This window comes from Otolemur garnettii, unplaced genomic scaffold, assembly GCF_000181295.1.
Source record: "Otolemur garnettii isolate 467f Iridium unplaced genomic scaffold, OtoGar3 scaffold00275, whole genome shotgun sequence".
In the NCBI taxonomy this organism is placed as follows: domain Eukaryota; kingdom Metazoa; phylum Chordata; class Mammalia; order Primates; family Galagidae; genus Otolemur; species Otolemur garnettii.
In genome coordinates this window covers 722331-749727 of record NW_003852670.1, presented here as the reverse complement: position 1 = coordinate 749727, position 27397 = coordinate 722331, and the positions used below count along the sequence as shown (strand labels likewise).

Genomic DNA, 27397 nt, shown 5'->3' with positions numbered 1-27397 from the left:
TGGAAAAAGAAAAACAATCTAATCCCAAACTCAGCAGAAGAAATTAAAAGAGATTAATGAAATTGAAAACAAAAGAACCATTCAGAAAATTAATGAAACAAAAAGTTGGTTTTTTGAGAAAATAAATAAAATTGATAAACCTTTGGCCAGATTAACTAGAAATGGAAAAATAAAATCTCTAATAACTTCAATCCAAAACAATAAAGGAGAAATGACAACAGATGTCATGGAATCACATCCTCTCCCTAAACTTACTCAAGAAGAAATAGATCTCTTGAACAGACCAATTTTAAGAAGAAACAATAAAGATTGAAGAAACAATAAAAAATCTCTCCCAACAAAAAAAGTCCTAGTCCAGATGGCTTCACACCAGAATTCTAGTGAACCTTCCAAGAAGATCTTATACTCATACTGCAAAAATTATTCCAAAAATTGAGAAGGAAAGCATCTTCCCCAATCTGTTCTATGAAACAAATATCACTCTGATACCAAAACCAGGAAAAGACCCAACTACAAAGGAGAATTTCAGAACAATTTCACTAATGAATATAGATGCAAAAATTCTCAACAAAATCCTAGCCAATAGATTACAGCTATACATAAAAAAAGAAAAATCATTCATCATGATCAAATAGGTTTCATCCCAAGAATGAAAGACTGTTTTAACATACACGAGTCCATAAACATAATTCACCATATTAACAGAAGCAAAAACAAAGATCATATAAGCCTCTCATGTAGCCAAGCCACATTAAAGGCTGCCATAACTTTGTTCTTGATTGAAACTGTCTCAAGGTCTTCAGGAAGGGATATTCCTTTGAAGACCCTCCGGAGAGATTAGAAAACTAATCTAGTGGGAGGCAGGCACTGAAAACAGAGCATGCTGTGGTCAGGAATTTCCTGGAAGAGACCCGAGTAGTGGTAAATCAAAATAAGGTTATTGTGCAGCTAAGTTGAAGATTGCATCTGTTCTTTACAGATGAATACTTTGTTCTTTGAAGCAAAAAGATAAATAAGGCTCTTGACTTTTTTGTGACTTTATTGTATTATAATTTTAAGAATTATCTGGACCAGCTCAGCGCCTGTGGCTCAAGTGGCTAAGGCGCCAGCCACATACACCTAAGGTGGCGGGTTCGAATCCAGCCTGGGCCCGCCAAAACAACAATGATGGCTGCAACCAAAAAATAGCCAGGCATTGTGGTGGGTGCCTGTGGTCCCAGCTACTTGGGAGGCGGAGATAAGAGACTCGCTTGAGCCCAGGAGTTGGAGGTTGCTGTGAGCTGTGATGCCACAGCACTCTACCCAGGGGGACAGCTTGAGGCTCTGTCTCAAAAAAAAGAATTATCTGGACCAATTGACATCAGCTGACCTAAAGTTATATTATGAATGTGTAGGTGATTATGTGTGTACTTGCAGGATGCTTTATTGTTAGGGTATATAAGTGAGTAAGAAATAAGCTGGGGGTGCTGCATGCCTGAGCAAGCTACAGCCCTCCAATTCTTGTACATTCTGATTGCCAGCTTTGTCTCTGCAACACCAATCAAAGAACTTCACACAACACTCTCAATAGATACAGAAAAAGCATTCAATAAAATTCAGCATCTTTGTCTAATCAGAATACTTAATAATACAGGCATAGGTGACAAATTTCTTAATCTGATCAAAGCCATCTGAGACAAATCCACAGCTAATATTACACAGAACGGAGCAAAACTGAAAGCTTTTCCACTTAGAACCAGAACCAGACAAGGTTGTCCTCTATCACCACTACTGTTCAACATAGTACTAGAAGTTCTGGCCAATACAGTCAGGCAAGAGAAGGAAATAAAGGGCATCCAAATGGGTGCAGAGGAGGTCAACCTCTTGCTCTTTGCTGATAATATAATCCTAGAGAACCCCAAGGACTCAACCACAAGACTCCTGGAAGTGATCAAAAAATACAGCAATGTCTCAGGATATAAAATCAATGTCCATAAATCAGTCTCCTCTGTATATGCCAATAACAGCCAAAATGAGAAGCTAATCAAGGACACAATACCTTTTAAAGTAGCTTCAAAGAAAATTAAATACATAGGAATATATATAACAAAAGAGGAGAAGGACCTCTACAAAGAAAAGTATAAAACCCTAAGAAAAGAAATAGTGGAAGATATTAACAAATGGAAGAACATACCATTCTCATGACTAGAAAGAATCAACATTGTGAAAATATCTAAACTACCCAAAGCAATCTACAAATTCAATGCAATCCCTATTAAAATACCATCATCATACTTTCAAGATTTGGAAAAAATAATTCTTTGCTTTATTCAGAACCAGAAGAAACCCCACATAGCCAAGCAATTCTGAGTAAGAAAAACAAAGCCGGACACCCTACTAGGCATATGGCTATCCTACAAGCCCATAGTGATCAAAACAACATGGTATTGGCACAAAAATAGAGACACTGACATTTGGAACTGAACAGAAAACCACAAGATGAAACTAACTTCTTCCAGCCACCTGACTTTGATAAACCAAACAAGAACAAGAACATACACTGAAGAAAAGAGTCCCTATTCAATAAGTGGTATTGGGAGAACTGGATAACCATATCTAAAAGACTGAAATTGGACCTGCACCTCTCACCACTGACAAAAATTGGTTCAAGATGGACAAAAGATTTAAATCTAAGGCATAGGCTTGGTGCCCATAGCACAGTGGTTACGGCAGCAGCCACATACACCAGGGCTGGCAGGTTTGAACCTAGCCCAGGCCTACTAAACAACAATGACTACTGTACAAAAATAGCCAGTGTTGTAGAGGGCACCTGTAGTCCAAGGTACTTGGGAGGCTGAGGCAAGAGAATTGCTTAAGCCCAAGAGTTTGAGGTTGCTGTCAGCTGTGATGCCATGGCACTAGTAAGACTGTCTCAAAATAAATAAATAAATAAATAAATAAATAAATAAATAAATAAATATCTAAGGCATGAAACAGTAAAAATCCTCAAAGAAAGTGTGGGGAAAACACTTGAATACATCAGCCTTGGGAAAGATTTTATGAAGAAGACTTCTGTGCAACAACAAAAATAAACAAATGGGACTTAATTAAACTGAAAAGTTTCTGTACAGCTCAGGAAACAACCACCAAAGCAACCAGACAACCTTCAGAATGGGAAAAGATATTTTCATATTATTAATTGGACAAAAGCTTGATAACTAGGATCTATAGAAAACTCAAGTTAATGAAGAAAAAAGATCCAAAAATCCCATATATCACTGGGCAAGAGAGATGAATAGAACCTTCTCTAAAGAAGACAGATGAATGGCTAACAAACATGAAAAATTGCTCATCATCCCTAATCATCAGAGAAATGCAAACAAAACCACCATGAGATATCACCTAATCCCAGTGAGAATGGCCAACATCACAAAGTCTCAAAGCTGTAGATACTAGTGTGGATGTGGAGAGAAGGGAACACTTTTACATTGCTGGTGGGACTGCAGACTAATACAACCTTTTTGGAAGGAAGTATGGACAATGTATGGACAATCCTCAAAGAACTCAAATTAGACCCCCCATTTGATCCTGAAGTCCATTACTAGGCATCTACCCAGAAGAAAAAAATCTTTTTGTGATAAGGACATTTGCATTAGACTGTTTATCATAGCTCAATTTACAATTGCCAAAATGTGGAAACAGTCTAAATGCCCACCATCCCAGGAATGAATTAACAAGCTGTGGCATATATATACCATGGAATACTATTCAGACACTAAAAAAGATGGTGACTTTATATCTTTTGTATTAACCTGAATGGAAGTAGAACACATTCTTCCTAGTAAAGCATCACAAGAATGAAAAAATGAGAATCCAAAGTGCTCAATTCTAACATAAAGGCAGTAGATGAACTAATATACAAGGTGGGGATAGGGGCATGAGCAAGTGAGGGGAGGGGAAGAGGCAGGAGGATGGAGGGTCATGGTGTATGGCACACCTCTTGAGGGCGGGACACATTTATAAAAGGGACTTTATCTAACAAATGCAATCAGTGTAACCTAATTCTTTGTGCCCTCAATGAATCCCAAACAATTTAAAAAAAAAAAAAAAAACTATCTCTGGGAGTCCTGAGGAAGAAACTCACTCTTTTCTCCAAGAGAATGTGGGGACTAAAGCTGCTACCACCATCTTACACACAGCCCAGGAATGATCAGTTGAGGATGTGCTAAGAAGCAAGGTCCTGAGTACATCACTTTAGCCTGAATCCAGAGAAGACAAAGGCTGGTCTCATTCCTTGATATCTCAATTAAGAAAGACAATACATTTCCTTCTTGTTCATCCCTTCCTACCAAAGGTGTCCTCAGTGATACAGTGTCCTCATCAATTGTTAGAAGGATGCATGTGGATTTGAACCAAAATTGGAAAGTCCTCCAGAATGGGCAAGATGGCTCCAGAATATCCCTCCCTCTAGCTCTTCTTCCTGTGTCTTCCTTTCTTTCTCCCAAATTTGTTTTGCCAGCTTGTTCCAACAACTGGCACCCTCTCCTAACACAGATTTTCAGCTGCGTTGAAAGCTTGAATGACCACCACCCTAGCTTCTGCTGGTGGCATCTCTTAATGCATCCTTTTTGCTTCTTCTCTTGCAGCTATCTCAGTCCTACCACCCCTCTCAATTCCCAATTCAAAAAACAGTAACCAGATAGGTCTGACAATTAAGTTTGTGAACTTGCCACCATGTGCTTATGTTGGCAGCTCTGTACAAACAATTTGGTAAGGTTTTACAACCTTGGTATATCAGTTTCTCACAGCCGTGTTGTGTCAACATAAGGTGGTGTCTCACTGAGTGGCACTCAGTTTTGTTGTTGCATGTTTTTTGTATGCCATTACAAAAATGTCAGAGCTTGAATACAGCAATGAACAAACATTAAATTTCTTGTTAAACTTGGCAAGAGTGGAAGTGAAATCAAGGTCATGTTAGTCCAAGTTTATGGGGATCATAGCATGAATAAACTGGCAATGTACAACTGGATTAAATGCTTCTCTGAGGGGAAACAAAGTGTCACTGATGAGGAGAGATCAGGGCAATGAGTAACAAGCAGAACTAATGAAAACATTGCAAAAATCATTGAATTATGAGTCAAAATCTTCAACTGATTGTGAGAAGCATGGCAGACCAAGTAAACATCAATAGAGAAACTGTTAAGAAAATCATCACTAAATTAATTTAAACCTTTTATATGAAAGCCATAACCTAATAACAGCCTAAGAATACAGGAAGGAGGGAGGGAGAGAGGAAGGGGGAATGGGTGGAGGGAGGGAGATTGGAGGGATCACTTCTGTGGTTTATCTTACAAGGGTACAAGTGAATCGTTCTAAGAGTAGAATATGAATGTTTTAAGACAATAACTAAGAAAAGGAGATGAAGGCTATGTTAACCAGTTTGATGGAAGTGTCTCAGATTGTGTGTGAAAACACCACACTGTACCCCAGAAGTGCATTAATGTACACAGTTACCATTCAATTAAAAAAAAAAAAAAAGAAAATCATCACTGAAAATCTTGGCATGAGAAAGATGTGGTTCTTGCATCACGACATTGCACCAACTCACACAGCACCTAATGTAAACAAATAACTATATTGGAACACCCTCCCTACTCATCTGATCTGGCCACCGATGACTTTTTCTTTACCTGAAGATAAAGTAAATATTGAAAGGAAAACATTTTGATGACATTCAGAGCATCAAGAGTAATACAATGACAGCTTTGATGGACATTCCAGAAAAAGCATTCCAAAATTGCTTGGAAGGGTAGACTAGAAGCTTGCATTGGTGCCTCCCTTCCCAAGGGGAGTATTTTGAAGGTGACTATGATGATATTCAGCAATGAGGAATGTAGCACTTTGTCTAAGAGGAGTTCACAAATTTCATTGTCCCACCTCAAAGGTCATTCTTAATGCCAGATGAAAATTCACAAGTCTAAATCAGCTGATAAATTCAGGGCCTGGGTCAAGCACCCTCTCCTATCCAATGATCACATGATCTAAACGATGACCACTTACTTGCTGTCCCCTCTGCTAGGGCTGTGGGCATGGCAGGTACCACTCATGATATGCCTTGTATGCCCACACAGAATTATTATATTAGGCAATACTCTTTCAACTTCAAGAGGCAGAAGTGCAACTCAAATTGGCACAGGCATCAAATGGACTTTTCTTTGTCTTTTTTAAATCAAGAATCCAGGGCAGCCAGGCTTGGCTGGAGCCACTGACTTAAATGATGTCATCAGATCCTGGCACCGATCCTCTATTTTAGCCCCACTTTCCCCACATAGAGGCTCTGGAGTTAAGGAGAAGTAGGACTTCCCAATGACATGGCCTGAGGATAGGGGAAGACACGTGGGATTTGTCACCAGAAGCAAGAATGCTGGACAGGCAAAACCCACAAATGTCCTCTTCGATTTGCAGCTTCAGCTGCCAACATTCACACACATCCTTCTAGCTATAAACACAGCTGTTAAAATATTCCTTCTCAAGATAATGCAATTGTACCATATATAACCCAAGTGTTATTCATACCCACTGAACAGTATATGACACAGGACTTAGGTTCTCAACCCACTGCTGCATCCAACTCCAGGTCCAGTCTCTGGGGTATGTGTAGTTCTTTCAGGGAGCCCAGGAAAAACTATAACAAATGAAGTGCTGAAGAATTAGAAGAATCTAATGATGGCTCTCTTTGGAATACCACCACTGGGGTAAATTCTAATCAGCCTCCAATTAATCTAGATTATTCCACTCAAGAGTCAAGTTTGGGAGTGAAAGCATTTGATTGGCCTATTTTGCACCCTGCCCACTCCCCTTGTCAGAGGAATGCAGGGCCGAGTGCATCTGATGGGTGAGGGTACATGGTTTCTGTTACTGAGAAGGAAGCAAGGATGCTGGACAATGTGGGGAATCCTCACTGCATGTATTTCTACACTTTAATAATGAGAAGGAGACTCTGCCTAAAAGGCTGGCCAGCGGGCAAGTGGCCACCAACGTGCTATCAATGACAGCTCCAGATGGAAAGGTCTTCCCAATGCCTAGGATCTGTGGACTCCCAGTTCCTGTCATGAGGAGTACAGGAATTGGGGCTGTTCATGCCAGTGCAGACCGGAGCCCTGGCTCCTCACTGGGATGGTTAGGACGTTTCCTGAGTACCACGTATGGGCACTGGTAATAGCCTACCTGTGTCAGGATAGACTAGGTCAGTAGTTCTCAACCTTCCTAATGCCACGACCCTTTAATACAGTTCCTGTGGGTCATGGCCCACAGGTTGAGAACCTCTGGACTAGGTTATTCTGCAATAAGCACCCTAATGAAAATGTCAGTGGACTAACTAAACAAAAGTCTTGCTTTTTCTTTTTTTAAATGTATTTTTCTTACATATACATGTGTATATTAGGTTTCCACTTTTGCCTTCACAGAATTAAAAGGCTAAATTTAATGACAATAATAATATTTAACATAAGGACGGAGAACAAAAACCTCATAAAGAATGAAAGAAGATAAATACATTCAGAAATCAGAGGATTGCTGCAATGAAATATTAAGCAATAATAATAGTAATAATGCAAAGAAAGTAACATTCACATTGTCAGAAGTATGTCTATTATAGAATACTTTGATCAGTTAGCTTCTTATTATTTTGTTTTTTCCAAAGTCTCAAAAAAATAGACAACTAATATTTATAAATAAAAGTAAAAGATAATTTCAAAAAAACAGATCATGCCAAATCTTATAGACAATAGAAAAAGAAATATTTCAAAATCATTCTACTTAATCTGGATAAACCTGATATTAAAATTGGAGAAAATATATGATTGTAAAGGGGAAATTACAAACATATTTCACTTATAAATGAGGATGCAATATGATAAACAACATATTAACATGTTGAATTAAAAATTAATGTTTAAGTAATGTACTTTGGTCAAAATTGAATATAATTTATATGAGAATTAGTCACCATTTTCTTTCTTTCTTTTTTTTTTCCTTGCCCACACCCTCTCCCTCCTTCTCTGTCTAGTCTCCCCTCCCCCATGCCCCACCATGTCATTAATTGTCATTAATTGTCTTCACATCAAAGTTGAATACATAGGATTCTTACTTCTCCATTCCTGTGATGCCTCTCTAAGAATAATGTGTTCCACCTCCATCCAGGTTAGTACAAATTCTGTAAAATCTCCATTGTTTTTGATGGCTGAATAATATTCCATGGATACACATACCACAGCTTACCAAGCCATTGCTGAGTTGAAGGACATTTAGGCTGTTTCCACCTTTTAGCAATTGTAAATTGGGCTGCAATAAACAGTCTTTATAATAAAAGGTTTTTTTTCCTTCTGGATAGATGCCCAGTAATGGGATTACAGGATCAAATGGGAGGTCTAGGTTGAGTTCTTTAAGGTTTCTCCATACTTCCTTCTAAAAACGTTGTATTAGTTTGCAGTCCCACCAGCAGTGCAAGAGCGTTCCTTTCTCCTCACATCCATGCCAGCATCTGCAGTTTTGAGATTTTGTGATATAGGCCATTCTCACTGGGGTTAGATGATATCTCAGGGTGGTTTTAATTTGCATTTCTCTAATAATTAGGGATGATGAGCATTTTTTCCATATGCTTAGTAGCCATTTGTCTATCAGCTTTAGAGAAGATTCTATTCATGTCTCTTCCCCATTGATGTATGGGATTGTTGGGGTTTTTCTTGTAGATTAATTGAAGTTCTCCATAGATCCTGGTTATTAGACTTTTAAACAAAAGTCTTTTTATCATTTTTGCTTTATGTCAATCATGGGAGACAAGAGAACTCTGTTCCTCATGAAAGCGTCTCGCCACATACTTTTATGATCACCATATCCAGGGCAAAATTGTGCTAAATTATGCACCAACTTTTAAAGTTCCTATTAGAAAGTAATTCATGTCCCTTCTGCTCTCATTTCATTGTCCAAAGCAAATCATGCCTAACCCTAAAAGGGAATTTCTACTATCTGCCTAAAAGGAAGAAATCCAAATAGAAAGGCCAAATACACACTGTACCAATGATAACCACTACCCAATCTCTCTCTCCCCTTCGAGGTCCCAGCTCGAGGATCCATCCCACAGAGGATGGAATCAGCTCCACCCAAGAGAAGGGGAGAGAGAGAGAGAGAGGAGCTTTCCCAGAACACATGCAAGGGAGGTACCCATGAAGCCAAAGAAGGACAAAGAATGCCATGTAACAACAATCCCAGCTGTCTTTCCTGAGCCTTCTCTCTCTCCCCTAAGCCCACTACCACCACTCAGAGCTCAGCACTTTATCATTCCCACAGCCATGAAGGCTGGTTCAGAGAAGACCACAGTTAGCCAGTAGGAGAAGTGGTAAGATCACCCACCTACCCCCTGGCCACAACTGAGAGGTGTGTGGAGGGGAGTCAAGGAATGTGGTGCTGCCCAGCTCACCACTCAATCTCACCAATCAAAATGAGAGTGACAGTGTTTTGGTCAGCATTTGCTGCTTACAGAATCTGTGGCATTAACCACAAACGTTTATACCTCCCTCCATATCTGTGGGTTGACTGTGGCATAGGCTGGACTGGTTGAGCCCAGGCTTCCAGGTGGGCTTGGCCCTGCACCTCAGATCTCTCACCAGCCTGGAGCCAGCACTCTCTGGGCCATACTCTTCTCACCACGATGGCCCAAGCACAAGAGAGCAAGGCCCACTACACAGCATATTTGCAGCCTCTGCTCACAGCATCTCTGCCAGGCAAGTCACATGGCCAAACCCAAAGTCAAATCCCAAGTACGTTTCCCGCCATGTAGCAGGAGTGTGAAAGTACATAGGTACTACGAAAGTTTTGAGACAGACTGTGTCATGGTCCATTATTTCACTTCCAAGAAGCACAGCCAACAGCGTCCTTTCTGATTCACCCCTGCAAGTTTCAACTTGGCTTATGGGTGTTGCTGGGAGGACTTCATTTGTTTCCATCCGCACAGATTTTATATTTCTTGATTTTTCATATCTCAAAACTCTAGTAATAACCCACATACAATACCAGGGCCAGGAAGAGAGGACCTGGGACCAGTGATTTAATCTGTCACAGGAGGTAACCAAAGAACAACCTTCCCCACAGGCCCAGTACTTTTTACCAACTTATTTGTTGTAGTGAAAGCTCAGCCAGGAGCTAAAGCCCAATAACATGGCCTTCTCTAAGGCCTTGGGATCTGCCCGAGGGAATGAAGGAGGACATGAGAGAGCCCTGAGCTCCCTACAGAGGCCACACTTGGAATGGTGCAGGTGTTCAAAGGAGATTACTTCCCTTCCATCCACTGCCCTTGCAGTTCCAATTCAGTCATCAGAAAGGCTGGCTCAGGTAGTAACAAATTTTGGAAACTACACTTAAGTTTTCCCATCTCTCACTGCTGGGGCCAGCCGCAGACAACCCCCTGCCCTCTGAGAGAGTGATGTGGTCAGCATCCTCTCCCAGTAGATGTCTGAGGTCAGAATATGAGCAGAGGAAGGCCTTATAAGGTGGCCTTATGCTCTCTGACTCTGGATGAGGTTTCATTATCAAATAGACACTTTGAAAGGGTTTTTCAAGAGCTTCCCATCTCCCACCCCTACTCCAGAGCTAGAGTTCCCTTGACCCTAGTGAATCAACCAGAAGTCCCTTGCTCCCTCTGTGGGCCCCAGGGAGTTCACCCACTTCCTTCCACCATGCTCCCGTCACCCCTCAGGTAGGCCTGTGGTCAGAAGCTGTCCCTTAGCATAGAGCAGAATTTGGGAACAGGGATAAGGCTTATCTTACCTGAATCTTCACCTCTGGTCACTCAGCTGTCCCAATGATTACACTGGTCACACATGCCTCTCTCATTCATGTGGCCTACACCTAGTTGTGGAAAATACACACACATCCACGTACTGACAAGACCTCAGACCCAGGCTAAAGTAAGTCCTCATCACATTTAGGCCCACAATCCTGCCACAAGCTACATATCTGGTTGCCCAGGTCCACAGTCTGTGGCCCGTGTTACAGGGACTGCCACTACTTATCAACACAGCAACAGCCTACTCACCCCCGCTAAAGCCACAAGGCACAATTGCAACCACCAATGATCTATCTGGCTCCCAAGTTCCAGGGGACAGGAAGCCAGCTCTCCGAGCAGTGCTGGAGAACAGGCTGCCCCCTGATGCACCTGTCTCCCTGGTTGGGAGCCCACATCACAGACCCACCCCTCACCAGAGGAATCTAGCGGATTCCCTCCTCCTTCCTCCCCTCACTCAGCCTTTCCTGTCTCAGGATACAAGTTGTCCAGCTGGTTGTCAGGCATCTTTGGAAATCTACATCTGCTCTGGACTTTGAGAGCTCACTTTGTGTCTCAACCAATGTGTCAACTCGATAGATTGATACATTAAAAACCAAAGTCTAGGCTCCACGCCTGTGGCTCAAGTGGCTAAGGCGCCAGCCATTTACACCTAAGGTGGCGGGTTCGAATCCAGCCCAGGCCCACCAAAACAACAATGATGACTACAACCAAAAAATAGCCAGGCGTTGTGGTGGGCACCTGTGGTCCCAGCTACTTGGGAGGCTGAGGCAGGAGACTCACTTGAGCCCAGGAGTTGGAGGTTGCTGTGAGCTGTGATGCCACAGCACTCTACCCAGGGGGACAGCTTGAGGCTCTGTCTCAAAAAAAACCAAAGTCTATTCTGGCAGCCTCTGGAAGATGTCCTCTCCTATCTTTGGCCAAAACACTGTTGGGCACCATCCTAGCTGCAAAGGGAGCTGGTCGAGCAGAATGTAGGGAAGGAGATGGGAGTGAGAGCTGTGATGGCCCATCCCTAGGCAGAGCACACTGCTGCCCTGAAAAATACAGGTCTACCGTGAGCATTGGAGAGACTGGCAGAGAGTTGTTTGCCACGAATAGCTCTCATTGTTAAGGCCACACCTTCAAAGGCTCAGTAAACCTGGGACAGCTGAGTAACCAGAGATGAAGATTCAGGAAAGACAACCCTCATCTCTGTTCCCAAATTCTGCTCTATGCTGAGGGGCAGCCATGATGCTCAAGAGCTTAGAACGAGAATAGCTTATGCCAAAGACAGCTCAGTCCCTTCCTAGTGGTACTGTCCCCACATTTCCAGGGACAGCTTGTGGTCAGCACAGCAGCCGGTCTCTCTGTCCTCTCTCCATTTCAGCCCTGTGCTCCTAGGCTGGCCTCTGTTTCTCATTTGCTAACCTGCATAAAGGCTTCTCACAGAGCCAGACTCAGCTTCTTCAGCTCAACAACTCCTGCTGAAAAATGGACTCTCTCTTCCCTAGTAGATCCCCCCAAAATTCCAGGATCGATCCTGATTATCCTCATGGGGGTCTTGAGCCCTTGCCTGAACCTGTCCATTTAGCCAAGAAATGCACTACGCAGAGTGGCCAGACCTGGGTCATATGCAAAGTCCCAAAACAGGGGTGAGGAGGTAAGTGCCATGTACTGAGTGGACAGGGAAGGGGGGGAAAGTATTTCTCTTTTTTTAAAAAGGCAGTATTCTGGTGCCTGGAGAAGGGAAAAGGCTGCCAGGCAGGGGTAGGGAGGCAAGAGAGAATAAAGTACTTCAGGGAGACAGGAGTGATCCACAGACCCTGGTCTCCATCCTGGCACTCTGGGTGCTTGTCTATAGGATGGGACACACTTGGAGCCAGTGTGGCTCAGTGGAGGACAAGGGACACTTTCAATTCAACAAGGAAAGAAGGAGCAGTAAGAAGTTAAGTCTGAGCCACTCTAGAAGAACCAGAGAGAAGCCAGGATGCTAGTGGAGGAACACTACCCCTCTCAAAGAGGGACCTGGGGTGACCAGGATGCAATTTGCATAAATGTAAGAAACACAGTTGTCAATATGTTTCTCCATGTGGCCTTTATCCTCTCTGTTCCTAAGTGATGAGAGATGACACTTCCTTAGACAGGGGCTTATTCTTAAGGTTAATTGAAAGTGGCCTTTCTCATGAATCATCCACTGCACTGAATTATTCATCACCTGCAGGCATTTGCAGGCCTTTAAACTCGTGGACTTCCTGCACCCCTCCTTGGAAATGCTTCTGCCAATGGAGATATGACTTCCTTTTGGCCATGGAAGAGAGAAACCATGTCTGCTGTTGTTTCCAGGTTTCCCAGCTCCAGAGACACAGGGAGGAGCAAAATCTGAAAACAGGAAGCAGAGCTAGGGCTACAGCTAGACCAAGGAGGCTGTTCTGTTCTGTGGAGTTGGCTCCAGGCCAGTCAGGTCTCAGAGCCCCTGTGGGACAGTGGATGGAAGGGAGGCTGGCACAGTGCCTCTGGCCCGTGACCTGATCCACAGGAGATGGTCTCCTGGGGCCTTGCATGAACCCATCAGCTGGTCACCGGGTAGGAAGGAATGAGCAGACCAAATGCTAGACCTACCTCCATCACTTACTGGGAAGGCCATGAAGCCTCTTTGAGTCAGTTTCCTCATCTGAAGGGGTGGTCCTCACCTTGCAAGGCTGACCTGAACCAGAGCTCAGTGGAATGATGTATACCAAGCCTACACCCTGATGCCTAAAACATCAGAAGCAGAAAGAAAGGAGGAAAGACTCAAAGCTCACTGGACTGGCTAGACATATGGGGTGGACATGAAGTTCGTGTGCAGTTTAAATAGTAAACTAATTTAATATACTATTAAAATAGTAAACTAATTTAAATTGCACATGAACTTCATGTCCACCCTCTATAAGGTGCTTGTAAATAGAGCTGGCAACGTGAGGGCAAGTCCCGGCAGCTGGTCTCCAAGATGAGGCTAAGGCAGTGCTGTCAGTCCCTAAAAGGGTGATGCAAGAGAACACTGGCAGAAGCTAGTGGCAGCTCATCCCCAGGACACACGCCCATCTTTGCCACAGCCTTGGCACCAGATACTGGGTTTGCCTAGTAGAGTGGACATGGCCCCTGCCTTCATGGAGTACCTGGTCTTCCAGAAGGAGTGCAGTGGGATAGCAGTCACTGGCACAGTCCCATACCAACTTGGTAGCTGCAAGGCTGGTGAGGAAAAGGGGCGGGGCCTCGCAGAGAGGAAGATGCTGGAGGCTCCTCTTAAAGGGTGAGTAGTGGGCAAGGAGGGTAGGAGGGGCTCTGAGTATTTCAGGCAGGGAGAGTACCAAGGGGAAGCCTGGGGCATCAGCACACATCTGGGCGCTGGGCATGACAGAGGGATGGGGAGAGGGAGTTCCAGGTCACTGAGAATAGGAGGGGAGCCTAGAAGACACAAACTGGGGAGTAGGTACAGGATCAAATCTAGCGAGCAAAGAGGAGGTCAGCACAGCGCTGAGGTTTGAGGGGGTCAGCACAGCGCTCCAGGCAAGAAATGATGGAGACCTGGGTGAGGCTTTTGGTGACAATGGCGATGGATGGAGGAGGAAGAGTTGGCATGACTTAGTGACAGCTAGGGAATAAGATGGAAGCCTTGGAAAGGCACAGCATGGGGATAAGGGGATGGCAGCTCTGAGCCTGGCACTTTCTCACTGGCCATGCGCCTTTCCCTTTTCAAAGGTCATCCACTACCTGACCTCACACCCAAAACAGCCTGAGTGCACCTCAGGCCTAACCATGGAGGCAGTTGGTATAAATGGGGTGCTGCGCCCTATTAGGGGTGGTCAGACCAGGTGCAGGGCAGTGGGAGGAGGGGTCAAGACAACTGAAGGGTTACACACAGGGTCATGTGGGCCTTGCTAGCTGACTGAGACCAGCTTTGGGCCACACTGAGAACTCCAGGCGGGAGGTGGCGGGGGAATATAAACCATCCCTCCCAGGGTGCTGCATGGACGCTGTGACCAGCACAACAGTGCCCCCAAAGACATCCACATCCTAGTTCCTAGAACTAGGGTCTCTGAGTTGGGTCTCTACGTGGCAAAAGGGACTTTGCAGATGTGATTAAGTTAACGATTTTGAGATGAGAGATTATCCTGGATTATCTGTTGAGTCTCATGTAATCACAAAAGTCCTTCTAAGAGGGAGGCAGAAGGAGGAGGTGTGGAAATGACCTGCAGCAGGAGAGACTAGAAAAGGCCGTGCTGCTGGCTTTGCAGGGCAAGGAAGGGGCTGCTAGCAGGTAGCCTTGGAAGCTGGAAAAGGCCAGGGAAGGCTTCTCCCCTAGACTCCAGAAGGAACGTAGCCCTGCCAACCATTTTACATTTCCAACCCCAGAACTGTAAGACACATTTGTAGTTTAAACCAGCAAATGTGTTCCCCCTAAAACCTCCTGTCTTTCCCCTCAGGTCTGAGTTAGATATGTTTCCTTATTAGTTTCCTCCTGAGGGGGAAGACAGGATGGTTTGAGGGGAACCCAGGCCCTATCACCTGAAACTCTCAGAGAAGCAAAAGTTAAGGCCCAGAGTTCACTGGACACTCTAGCCAATCTGACTGCCCCGAGGGCAGGTCTGCAGGAGGACAGAGTCTGGTAGGGGAAACGCCCTGCCTGGCCCCTTTTCCAGGGTGAAATGGAGAGGAAGGCCCAACTTCAGGGATAGTTGCCAGGCAAAATGTGGGCGTTCCTGCCTTCTCACCCACCCTATCCCCATCCATGCTCCAGAAGGTGAGTTGCTGCTGTCTGGGTACATAGGATCACTCTGGGCTCCCAGCAAGCTCCCTGCCCCAGCAAGGTGAGGGGGACCCCAGGTCAGGACCCATCCCACCTCAGGTGATCCAAAGCTCCAGCATGGCAGAGTCTCAGGCACACTGCCTACATGGCCTCCTAAGACAGGCACAGGGCCCCAGACTCTTGTCTTTGGACACAATCTTCAAGGCTGTAAAATTACAAGACCAATCCCCCTGACCACCACTACCCACACACCCACACCCACACGACACATACCTTTACAAACGCCTGAAGATCTCAGATGCTCCCCACCAGAATCTCCCCAAGGGAGCTGTGTGGGCCACTAGGGTGACATACACCAAGAGGCCCTGGCATGTGGGAACAAGCAGAGGCCCCCATAGGGCCCTTATAAAAGCCCCTTCCTCAACCAGCCTCCACTGGCAGGCACAGGCTCTGGGTTCTAGTAAGTACCATGGTAACAGAAGCTGTGAGACTGAGGGGACCCAGGTGATGCTGCCCTGGATCAGATGATCACCACAACAGGGGCTGGGACCCGCTCCCCTCCGGTTCTTAAAAATCCCTTTAGATACTGTAAATCACTGTTGGGGCAGTCACCTTGTAAGAGCCCCTTGCATACATTAATCCTCGAGGGGGTGCTATTACCCCAACTGAGGAAAGCGAGCCCAGAGTGCTGAAGTTACATCCTCCAAATCGCACAGCTGGAACTAGCAGAAGCCGAGTTGGAACCCAGGAGGTCGGGCTCCAGAATGGTGCTCTAACTCCTGGTTATCTTGTCTACTGAGACAGGTAACAGTTACACGTGAGCGCTGCACCGCCACCTGGGGCTGTCAGGCAATCCTGGGGCCTGAACAGGAGTGGAGATTCTGTCTTGAGATCTGGGCGGGCTTCCTGCGGCCAGGATGGGAACCGGGCCTGGAAGAGGCGCGGCCTTAGCCTGCAGAGAATCTGGGGAGGGCGAAGGTGCATGCCATAACCACCAAGGGTGAGGGCCAGGTGCAGAACCCTCTGTTATACGTGAGTGGAGAAGGCTTTAGTTCTACCCTCCAAGATGGGGCCGATCTTCTCACCCCGCCCGTCGGAAGCCGCAGGGAGCCCCTGGCGCTCCTGGCACCGGCGCCTGGGACCCGCCCTGGCCGGAGCCCTGCGGTTTCCGGGAGCTCGCGGTCGGCTCCGCGCCCCTCTTGGACTGAGGCCAGGCCCGTTCTGAACTGACCTGTAGCCTCAGGGCGCTAGGTCCCTGCAGTCCAGCGCGCGGCCCCCAGCACCTCCACAGGGCAGCAGCGCGACGACGGATCGCTCCCCACGCCCCCACCTCCTGCATATCCGACGGCCCTGGGCTGTGCTCTAAGAGCTGGCCCGGAGCCGCAGGAGGAGGCTTCCAGACCGGCGGGAATCTGCCCAGACTAGCGCCCCAAGGGCCGTCCCCAGAAGCCCCATGGCGGGTAAGTGCCCCCCACTCCTCTCCAGCCCCAGGGCGGCGTCCCCTCTGCCACCCATTCCAGCACTTGCCTCCTCCCGCCGGTCCCGCTGAAGCCCAGCGCTAACCCTGCCCAGCCTCGCCCTACTCCTAGAGGGATGCCAAGATAGAGCGGGTGGGGGAGGCCTAGCTCATCGCAGTTGGTTGCGGCTTAGTTAAGTGTGGAGGTCCCGACTTTTCACTACCCCACACTGTCCAAGCCCTGGAGCCCGCGCTTTCTTTGCTCCGCCTGGGCAGCGGGCAGGTGGGAACAAGCGTCTGAGCGCCCAAAGCAGGCGCCAGGCAAAGCCCCCCAGGTCTTACCAAAGTGCCAGAAGCAAAAGGCCCCTTCCTCTCCATTTCCATACCCTTGCCCTCCTCCTCATCTCATTGCCTCCCGCTGACTCCCTAAATATTGGCTCATCTTGATAGGGGTAGGGAAAGGAGTGGGTGTTAGAGGTTACAGAACCCAAGCAGGAGTCCAGCCTCAAGAGATGTTCCAGGACCCCAAGGGCTAGAGCTCTAAATGCAAACCAGGAGCAGTATTTCTTTCCTGAGCTTTCCTCAAATGATGGCACTCACACCCAAGCTCCCCTTCAAGCCTCAATAGGAGCCCAGGGAAGATGGAGGTTCTGGTAAGAGGAGGTTTGATTTCTACTCAGAAGCACAAGGAATTGCTCCAGCCAAAAATCCCAAGGCCATTGCCAGATGCTTTCTAAGGCAAACCAGAAGGCTTTGCCCAGGGCACTTGGGACCCCTGGGGAAATCGCCTTCCGCTGAGACCAGGCACAGCCCAGCTAGCAGCACCTCCCCTACAGACACAGGAAGCCTGCTTCTGTGCAGCCTCTGAGATGCACCCCTGGGGTGAGGAGTTTGAGGAGGCATCACAGTCCTGGTGGTCTCTCCCCCCAGAGCAGCTGGCCCTTATGATTGGAGGCGTCATTGGGGGGCTCCTGCTGCTGCTGCTGTTGATCGGGCTGAGCTGCTGTCTGTGGAGGAGGCTCTGTACCACCCTTGCCTATGAGGAGCTGCCAGGGACAACAGCCATGGCCACTGCAGCCACCTTCAGCAGACAGGGGGACAGGCTCTGCCAGCTGCATGCCAAGACCCCACCGAGCAGGTGAGGCAGGATGTGGGGCCTGTTGGGCTCCTGGCCCTGTTCAAGGGCCCTCCCTGTGGAGCTTCCCTTGGGGTGGGGTAGGAAAAGAAGGTCCTGTTAATGGAGTTCCGGCCACCACGCTGGGAGCATCCACAAGCTAGTAGGTAGGCATTATGAAACCCATTTTCTAACTGAGGAGACTGAGGCTCAGAGGCCATACCTATCAGGCCCAGATAGCAACAACTAGTAAATGGTAGAACAAGAGTCAGAATCCAGACAGGCTGACGTCGGAGGCTGTGTTCTTTCTCCACTATCCCACTGCTATGAGCAGACAGGTGTTGTTGGCTGACTGTGGGGGTTGGGGCATGCCATGGGCTCAGAAAATGATGCTCTGGCTTCCTCCTGGCTCCCACTGGATTTTTTTCCTCCAGTTTCTGGGCTCACCCTGCTTGGCTGAGTGCTCTGAGGCTGTGCCATTCACTTGATACCTACTTGCCATCTTCTTCCCTCTGGACAGGCCTCCGGGTATGCCATTCATGGTGCCCCCTTCCCTCCGAGACCAAGACTGGGTGCCTTTGCACAGTGGAGAGAGGGCCCAGGCCCCACGGGACCCCTGTCCAGCCCCGGAGCTCCTGCCTCATGCCCTTGGTGAGTGCTACCTCCAAGGGTTCTTGGGGGTCAGGGTCCACTCAGATGAACCTGCCTGCTTTCACTGGCCTGGCTCTAGAACACAGCTTGAACCAGCCCAGGGATGCCAGAGTTCCCTGGTGACCACTCTTTCTAGCACTTTTGTTTACCAAGTGCCTGCCACACCCTATGCTGGGTGAGAAATGGCCTCATGTGCCATTTTGGTGTGAGACCTCACCCTAACTCTGTGAGGGAGGAATTATCACCCCATTTTACACAGTCATAAACTGAGGTTCAGGAGGGTTAACAGGCCACAGATATGGTAAGTGATAGAGTTTGGAACCCAGCCCATGCCCAGGTACAGAACTTGTGCTCGGTCCTGCTCAGAATGAGGGGCTGGCTGACCGAGAGGGCAGAATGGTAGGAGCTGAGAACAGTTTTCTGCCACCTCTCTGCTCTAAAGACCTCCTAAGAGACCTTCCCAGCAGCCACCCAATAATCAGCTTGCTCCTTCTAACTCAAAGGGGAAGGGAAAAAAGCAACAGGTTATCACTGAGTCATTCTCTAGACACCCTGGGGGCCAGGCCAGGTGCTGGGCACTGTCCCTGAGTGCAGGTCCTGACTTCCAGGGACAGGGTGGTTCACAAGGGGCAAGGTTATGGGGCAGTGTCAAATGAATACTCTGAATTTTTCTAAGGCCCAGGCCTTAGTGTGCAATGCCTTTGTGCTGAGAAGGCTTCCTGGAGGAGTTGCACTAGGGAGAGGGGATGTGCTTAGGCTAGAAGGTTAGGGGTGGATGTGGTCAGCTAGTTGAGGTTCTGCAGCAAGGGATGGGCAAGGATGGAGTTTGCGGCTCTATCCTAGGCCCTTGCCTTCTTCCTGTGGCCTGCCAGCCCTCCAACCCTCTGTTGTAGGAGACAGATGTGTGGTGGGGGCCATCAACCCAGAACTGTACAAGTTCCCAGAGGACAAGAGTGAGACCGACTTCCCTGCCGGCTGCCTAGGGCGGCTGTGGTTCTCCGTGGAATATGAGCAGGAGGCTGAGCGGCTTCTGGTGGGCTTGATCAAGGCACGGCAGCTACACACCCCCTCAGAGACCTGTAGCCCCTTGGTGAAGCTCCATCTGCTGCCCGATGAGCGGCGCTTCCTCCAGTCCAAGACCAAACGCAGAACCTCCAACCCGCAGTTTGATGAGCACTTCATTTTCCAGGTACAGCCTGTGATCAAACAGGGCATAGTGCAGTCTGGCCTCCTGGGAAGCAGCAGGCATCGCACAGAACCCCAGCCTCCTGTACCAGCCAGGGCCCTGCAGCCCCCTGGGACCCTCCACACCAGCTCTGCTTTACCCAGAAGCAGATCCCTGATGGAGAAGGTGCCCAGAAGGCTGGGCTCCTCCTGTCCTGGCTACTTGGAAGAGAGAAAGAGAAAGCACATTTTTAGAGTAACTGTTGAATTCCAGGCCCCTGCCTGTGGGGCTCAGAAGCAGCACCCCAAAGTCCTGGGGCAGTGTGGAGTTTCTGGCAAGTTTCTCCAAGGAAGGTGGAGTTGGGGACAGAAACTGTCCTATGCTGTCAGAGGTCAGCACAGGTCCAAGAGCCATTCTGGAGCAGGTGTGAAGCCTTTGTTGCACCTTGGGCTGGCTGGCTCAGGGTCTGAAGGTGGCAAACCTGTCAGGGTACTAAGCCAGTTCTGCAGGGGCCTGGGAGCCTCAGCAGGTGACTTCCCTTAGGGGAAGCCAGCAATTGAGACTTGCCGAGAGGCCTTGGACAAACATTTTCTCAGGCTGGCTTGAGAGGTAAGGAGAGGCCAGCCAGATTCCAGGAAGAGTATGATTGCTGAGGCCAGAACCATGATTCACACCTTCCTCCCAGGCTGAAAGCTGGGAAGAGGGGTGCCATGGGGCCTAATCCCAGGCCACTCTGCTGGGACCAAGGCTGTGAGAATTCACAGGTGAATCCACTTTTCTCAGGACAAGATCCAGGGCTGCTGCCTTGCTGGCTGTACGGCCACATGTCATGCTTGCCTACCATACCTATTTTTCTTGACTCACCACACCCCCACTCCAATCCACCCTGACTAGATCCTGCCACTCTATGCTTTAAAAGGGGAGGGGAAAAAGAAGAAAGGAGAAGAAAATCAGTATTGATGGGCCATCTGCTATAGGAGAGGCACTGTGATCAGGATGTTATCCCCATTTCGTCACGCTGGCATGCCCCGTGAACCAGGCCCTAGGCCTGAGCTGCAACACAGGACCTCATACTTACTGTATAGACATATCACACCTGTGGCACCTGTTAAATAACAGAGTCCCATGTTCCTAACAAGGCCCCAAGTGGTGTAGGACACTGTGACTGGACCACACTCTAAGTAGCCAGACCCTGGCACATGTTCCCACTTCCAGGGGCTACTTGGTCCCACTGCTGAGAAGGAGCCCCTGAAAATGCCTGGGTTTGGGGGATATAGGCTCCTGTTGAAATACCCTGTCCCCTAAAGTCCCTGTGTCCAGAATGAGTCACACCTTCCCATGTTCCACTCCCTACATCTCCATCAGGTGTCCAGCAAAACTGTCACCCAGAGGGTACTGAGATTCTCAGTGTACCATGTGGACAGGCAGAGGAAACACCAGCTCCTGGGCCAGGTGCTCTTCCCCCTGAAGAGTGAGACCCTGGCAGGTGATTGCGGGCGCATCATCTGGAGAGACCTGGAGGCCGAGAACCTGGAGGTAAGATTGAGGTCACCAGAGTGTCATCACTGCTGTGGGCAGTCAGCAGGTGTGCATGGGGCCCAGCACCTGTCAGCCAGCGTCAGCCCTCCCATAACATACTTCACCCTACAAGAGTGACATGGGCCCCAAAGCTGTTAGATGATGGACAGACCCACTCTTGAGCAGGGAGGAGCCACCTGAGGTCCTTTTACACTGGCTGTCATGTTACCTGGGGCAACATGAGAAATCAGCATTCGGATTCCCATCCAGGTCAGACTTCTGTGAAAGGTGACACCACAAATGTACAGCCCAGGAAAATGTTCCCCCAAGCCCCAGGAAGGACAAGGTAGCTCAGAATAGACATTGGAGTCCCACAGACATGGGTTTGGTTCTTTAGGTGTGGTCCCTATGGCTGCACCAGTCCCACAACTCTCCAGACCTTAGTTTCCCCATCTAGTAAATGACAGTGGAGCCCAGAGGAGCCCCTGTGGACGTGACCCATGTCCTGCTGGGAAGAAGGAAGGAGGTGCTGGCAGGCTCCCATGGCCCCGGGCACCTGTCAGGGTAACATGGCTGAGGTGCTTCTATCTCGGCCTTCCCAGCCTCCCTCGGAGTTTGGCGACCTCCAGTTCTGCCTCAGCTACAATGACTACCTGAGCCGCTTGACGGTGGTCGTGCTGCGTGCCAAGGGCCTCCGGCTCCAGGAGGACAGGGGTGTTGTCAGTGAGTTCCTCCCTTTTCCTCCTCAGGGAAGGTCCTGCTCGCTGAGTTTGGGGTCTGGGTCTAGAATCCATCCCTCACCCCTCGCCATCCAACTTCTGCTTGCATATACCCCATCACAGAGTGCCTGTTTCCTCAGAAGGCATGCCCTTCCTCTGTGGACCGTTTGGTACAAGAAGCCTCTTCCTATGTTGATCCCAAAGCTGCATGTCCTTAGCCTCCACCAAGGGTTTTAAGCCAACCCCAACCCCCAGACCAAGCCCTGCCCCTCCCATTTCCCAAGGAGTGTCTTGGCCCTTTAAACACTACTGCCCACCTCTATCTCCACCTTTCCATCAGCTGTGGGGTCCAGTTCCTCCAGGCAAGGCCCCGCACCTCCCTGCTCCAGGATTAGGAAGAGCTTCCCACTCACTAGGGCACTGCTGCTCAGTGGGCTGTACACCTGTCCCCCAGCCTCCCAGAACACAGGAGCAGGGGGAATGGGCCCTAGCTCACCCCATACATCCCACCCCTATGTGGGTCGCCCCAATGAGGTGGTGGTCATCTGGGTCACTGTAAGCTAGCTAGGATTTAGACCTTTCACTATGGAGTCAAAGCCTTCTGCCCTCTGCCTTCTACCCCCAAATTCTTGGCCCTCTGAACAGGAAAGCGTTTAAGGGGCCCAGGTGAGCCTGAGGATCCAGCAGACCTATGGTCCCCATGGCCATGTGGCCAGGCTCTGGTAAATAAGGGCCAGCCTGCCTGTGCTGGGAGTGCATTCCTGAAACAGAGGAAGAAACAGGAAGGGAGCTGGTGCTCCTAGGACCATGTGAGGCAATCACCCCTCTTCCTCCCTCTGACCTCTGGCCAGCCGCTGGCAGTGTGAGTGACCTAGGGCCTGGGTTGGGCAAGTACCCTCCTAGCCGGACCTCCCACAGGCAGGGGCTGGGCTCCTGCCCACCTCCCCAGCCCACTGCTGTGCACTGCCCCTAGGCGTGTTTGTCAGGGTGTCTCTGATGAACCACAACAAATTCGTCAAGTGCAAGAAGACTTCAGCTGTGCTGGGCTCCATCAACCCTGTATACAATGAGACCTTCAGCTTCAAGGCCGATGCCACCGAGCTGGACACTGCCAGCCTCAGCCTGACAGTGATGCAGAGCCTGGAAGGGGACAGTAAGTCTGCTCCCCCAACCCCAGGCTGTTGGGGCAACAGGGAAGGGAGGGATGGCTGCGTGTTCAGACAGAGCAAATGCTTCCCACTCTCACCTTGGAAGGAGCTCTGTTCCCACGTTAAAGAAATGAGTGCTCAGAGAGGCTGAGATACCTTTCCAAGAACACGCAGCTTGCCAGCAGGAGGGCTGTGTTCATGCCAAGCTTCAGTCCAGTTGGACTCTGTGTGGTCCCTAGAAAGAGGTTAAGAGGTGGCCTCTGCTAACCATCCCCTCATGGGGCAGCTCAGCAGAGAGGTTAGGAGTGACCAGCCAAGTGACCTGGTGCTGTGGGCCATTGTGCCCTTGCATTTCTTCATGCCTTCTAGACAAGCTGTTAGGGTACCAGGAGAGTTATCCCAGCCAGCTCTCCTACACTCCCCCATACCTGGTGCCCACTGCCACTGTCTGGGGAAGTAGAGCTATCAAGCCGTCGCTGGTCCCACGAGCTGGACTTAAGACCTTTCTCCACTGTGCCAATTGGGAGGAGAACATTATTGTTGAATGCTCTTGCTGATAGAAGAGGTCTTCTTTCTGGAGGCCCCTTTCCTTCCCCAGGTCTTTGACGGCAGGCAGGCTTAATATAGACCTGCAGGAAGATGCGTGGCAGAGCGGGTGGCCCTGAGGGGGGGCTCTTCCCTAGGCTCCAGGGGTTGGTAGAGGAGAAGCAGCTCTCCCAGCTCCAGAGCAAAGGCAGGGCCTTTTGGGGGACTGTCAGCTTATGCTAAGAGAGGAGGGGCTTGTTGCTACTTCTTTCCAGGGAGGAGCGAGTAAGAGAGAAGTCACTGGGCGTGTCACTGGGGATGTGGCTCTGTACTCAGGAGCACACCAGCACTTTCTCTCCCTTGCAGAGAGCCACCAGCTGGGCCGGGTGGTGGTTGGCCCCTACATGTACACCCGTGGCAGAGAGCTGGAGCACTGGGACGAGATGCTCAGCAAGCCCAAGGAGCTGGTGAAGCGCTGGCATGCGCTCTGCCACACCCCCGAGCCCTGACCGGCGCCCAGGACCGTGGCTCTGCTTCAGGAGCCCACTCTCCTCCCAGTCACATGGGATGGCCAAAAGAAAGGACGCTTCATTCAACATCTGCCCAGTCTGCAGCTGTAGCCAGTGCAGCCTCCCTCCACACTCCATCCTTCCTACCTGTGGAGCTGCCCAGGCTTGGAATCCTGCCTCCTGATCCTCACAGTCCTGAGTCAGACTGGAAGCTCGGGGGTTCAGAAGAAATATACCAGGTAGCGATGGCCTGGCCGTGTACACCACATGGATGTGCAGGACAAACCTGGGCACCACTGTCAGGGAAAGCTGACAGCTGTTGATGCAGTTGATGACTGTGCTGTTCTTTAGCTGCGGTTTCTTGGCCTCTGCCTGGGGGGATAACAGAGACTACCTGTGAGCCACCCAATTCAGTACCAACTGGTAGACCAGGTGTCAGCACTGCTCACAGTGCCAGGTGAAGAAGGCCTCCTGTGTGTGTTAGGTCTTTCCCAGGGCTGTGGTCAATCTCACCCCACATCATGTCAAGCTTTGCCCATGGCCCACTCTCTCTGGAATCCAAAACCTCCCACCCCTGGTACTGTAGTTTTCCGTGGTCTCTCTGTTTTAACAGCATTCAGTTCCCAGGGCTCTCACTTGAAGCAGGACTCGGTGAAAGGCACGTGGCCATAGTGTAACCCACAGGGCTGAGCATTTTTCCTGTACACCAGGACTCCAGTGTGATTGTCCTGCTGTGGTAAGCAGCAATCTAAAGTTCATTAAAATGAAAGTCCCCACAAATCCCAGCCCTCAACTCCCTGGGAATTATACTCAAGCTAATGAGCAGTCACTTCTTTGTCACTGTTATTGAGACCAGCAGTCGGTATTTGCAGCCTACCGCCTTGGCACTTGCGGAGTGAACACTTTGTTATTATATAACTAGAAAAGAACCTTGAACTAGTATCTTTTTCTTATGCAGTGAAGCAAGTTCAGCAAAATAAGGTAGTGAATGTTATACCAAGTCTGTGTCTCTTTAACTTGTCTTCCTATCTCTTTGTCGTTGCACAAATAACAAGCTTTCCTGGCAGTGGCCCATATGGACAGAGTGTTTTGTGTTTGCTTTTTCTCACTTATTTCCCCTGCACATTTTCAAAGCAGTCCACAAAGCTGCAGTTTCTAATAGCTTCATGGCACACACAGAATAGTTCTCTATATGTTTACAGAGCAGGCTGCTACTATGGAAGTGCTTCTGTTTCACCTGACATCCACATAGGTGCCAGCCACCTCCATATTCCAAGGTGTGATTAATGGCTAGCAGTGGCCTTTCCGAGCCACTTGGAAAAGTTAGTAAGTGTCCTCTTTGTAGGACAAAGTGAACTGGTATATCTGACTCACCCTTGAAAAATCTAAATGCCAAAAGACTAAGAGGCTCTCTGCTCTGAGACGGAGCTGTTTTGAGCCGTCCTCTGTCTTATAGTCACAGTCAGGGCAAAATAGACACACATGTTTCTTGCAGACCACATCCTGTCCACTGGTGACTCCAGCAGGAAGAAGCTCTTTGCATTTCAATATAACATTTAAGAATCAGCTGGCCAATTTCCACAAAAGTGCTAGAATTTGATTGTATTTCATTGAATGTGTAGACCAACATTGATAACTTTAAAATATTGAATCTTCTGGTCCATTAACATGGCGGTAGGTCTTTTGTAAGTTTCTTAGAACTGTTTCGTGCTTTCCAGCGAAGTGTTCTTGCTCAGCCTTCATTAGATTTACACTCAGGCATTTTGTATTTAATTGGTAGTGTACCATGTTATAGAGATTCTATTGCTACAAAAATACGTTGGCTTTGTATCTAGTCAGTGGCTTTGCTAAATTCATTTAAATTGTAGTAGTTTCTTTGCATATAATCATGTCCTCTGTGAATAACAGTTTTATTTTTTCCGTTCCCAATTGCTATGCCTTATGTACTGATTATCAACTTGCAGTGGCTGGGCACTTGGATAAGAAAAAAAAGGACATCCAGATTATGAAGGAAGAATTAAAACTGCATTTGCGGATGACATAACCAATTAGAGTTAATAAACAAGTTCAGCATGGCTACCAAATACAAGATTAATATAAAAATTGCATTGGCTGGGACCTAACAGCACAACGCTGACTCCCAAGGAGTAGTGATAGTGGGTACCTTTGTCTCATTCTCAGTCTCTGGGGTGGGAGGCAGGGGCCTAGAAAGTGTCAATATTCACCATTAAGTATGATATTTGCCATACAATTTTTATTGTATCCATGATGTATATTCCCAATTTGTTAAAAGGTTATTTATTTATTATTTATTTATTTATTTTTGAGACAGAATCTCAAGCTGTCGCCCTGGGTAGAGTCATGGCGTCACAGCTCACAACAAACTCAAATTCTTGGGCTTAAGCAATTCTCTGCCCTCAGCCTCCGAAGTAGCCGGAACTACGGGTGCCAGCCACAAGGCCCGGCTTTTATTTTTGTTGTCGCAGTTGTCATTGTTGTTTTTTTATTGTAGCTGGCCCCAGTCGGGTTTGAACCCGCCAGCTACGGGCACCACCTAAAAGGTTATTTTTTAAAATCACGAATGGTGTTAAATTTTATCAAATACTTTTTCTGTATCTTTTGAAATAACTGTTTTTCCCCTTTTTTGTTTTCATGTGACAAAATTGACATCAAATATATAGACCAGTTTGTGTTCACATATACCATCTTACCATTTGACTTCTGAATGTCAGACCAAGTGTACATTCTCAGAATAGAAATCAGTGGAGTGTGTATGTGGGGGGGGTGTGGAGGTGTATGCACATGCACAGTAATACTTGGACTTATTTATTTGAAATTTAGATTGATTTGCTATTATATTTTTAAAGGTTTTTGCAGTTATGTTCATGGGAGACTTTCCTATAATATTTTTATTATAATGTTCTTACACTTAAAAAGAACGTGTAGTCTGCAGTTGTATGCAGGTGTTTCATGTATTTCAATTAGGTCAACTTTGTAAATCAGAT

The 27397-nt window shown here is 48.0% G+C and overlaps 2 protein-coding genes across 3 annotated transcripts in view; one reads left to right on the top strand and one right to left on the bottom strand.

Moving 5' to 3' along the window:
- The first annotated feature begins 17826 nt into the window (after window positions 1-17826).
- LOC100957304 (synaptotagmin-15) lies at window positions 17827-24540 on the top strand. Its single transcript, XM_012813531.2, has 7 exons — window positions 17827-18181; window positions 18678-18808; window positions 19702-19997; window positions 21339-21509; window positions 22094-22214; window positions 23184-23363; window positions 24250-24540. The coding sequence occupies exons 1-7, from the start codon at window positions 17913-17915 to the stop codon at window positions 24390-24392; spliced, it is 1311 nt and encodes a 436-aa protein (XP_012668985.2). The 5' UTR covers window positions 17827-17912; the 3' UTR covers window positions 24393-24540.
- Window positions 19941-27397, bottom strand: part of LOC105888315 — a 13012-nt gene continuing 5555 nt past the window's right edge. The window contains exons 3-6 of one of the 2 annotated variants that reach the window (XM_023508764.1): window positions 24540-24764; window positions 23787-23869; window positions 20134-20194; window positions 19941-20004 (exon numbers count right to left, since the gene is read on the bottom strand). In XM_023508764.1, the coding sequence (XP_023364532.1) occupies window positions 19987-20004; window positions 20134-20194; window positions 23787-23869; window positions 24540-24764 (387 nt within the window). In that variant the 3' untranslated portion in view covers window positions 19941-19986. Of the gene's footprint in view, window positions 20005-20133; window positions 20195-23534; window positions 23988-24539; window positions 24765-27397 lie in introns of those variants that run through there. The other variant, XM_023508763.1, reaches the window with a different exon arrangement.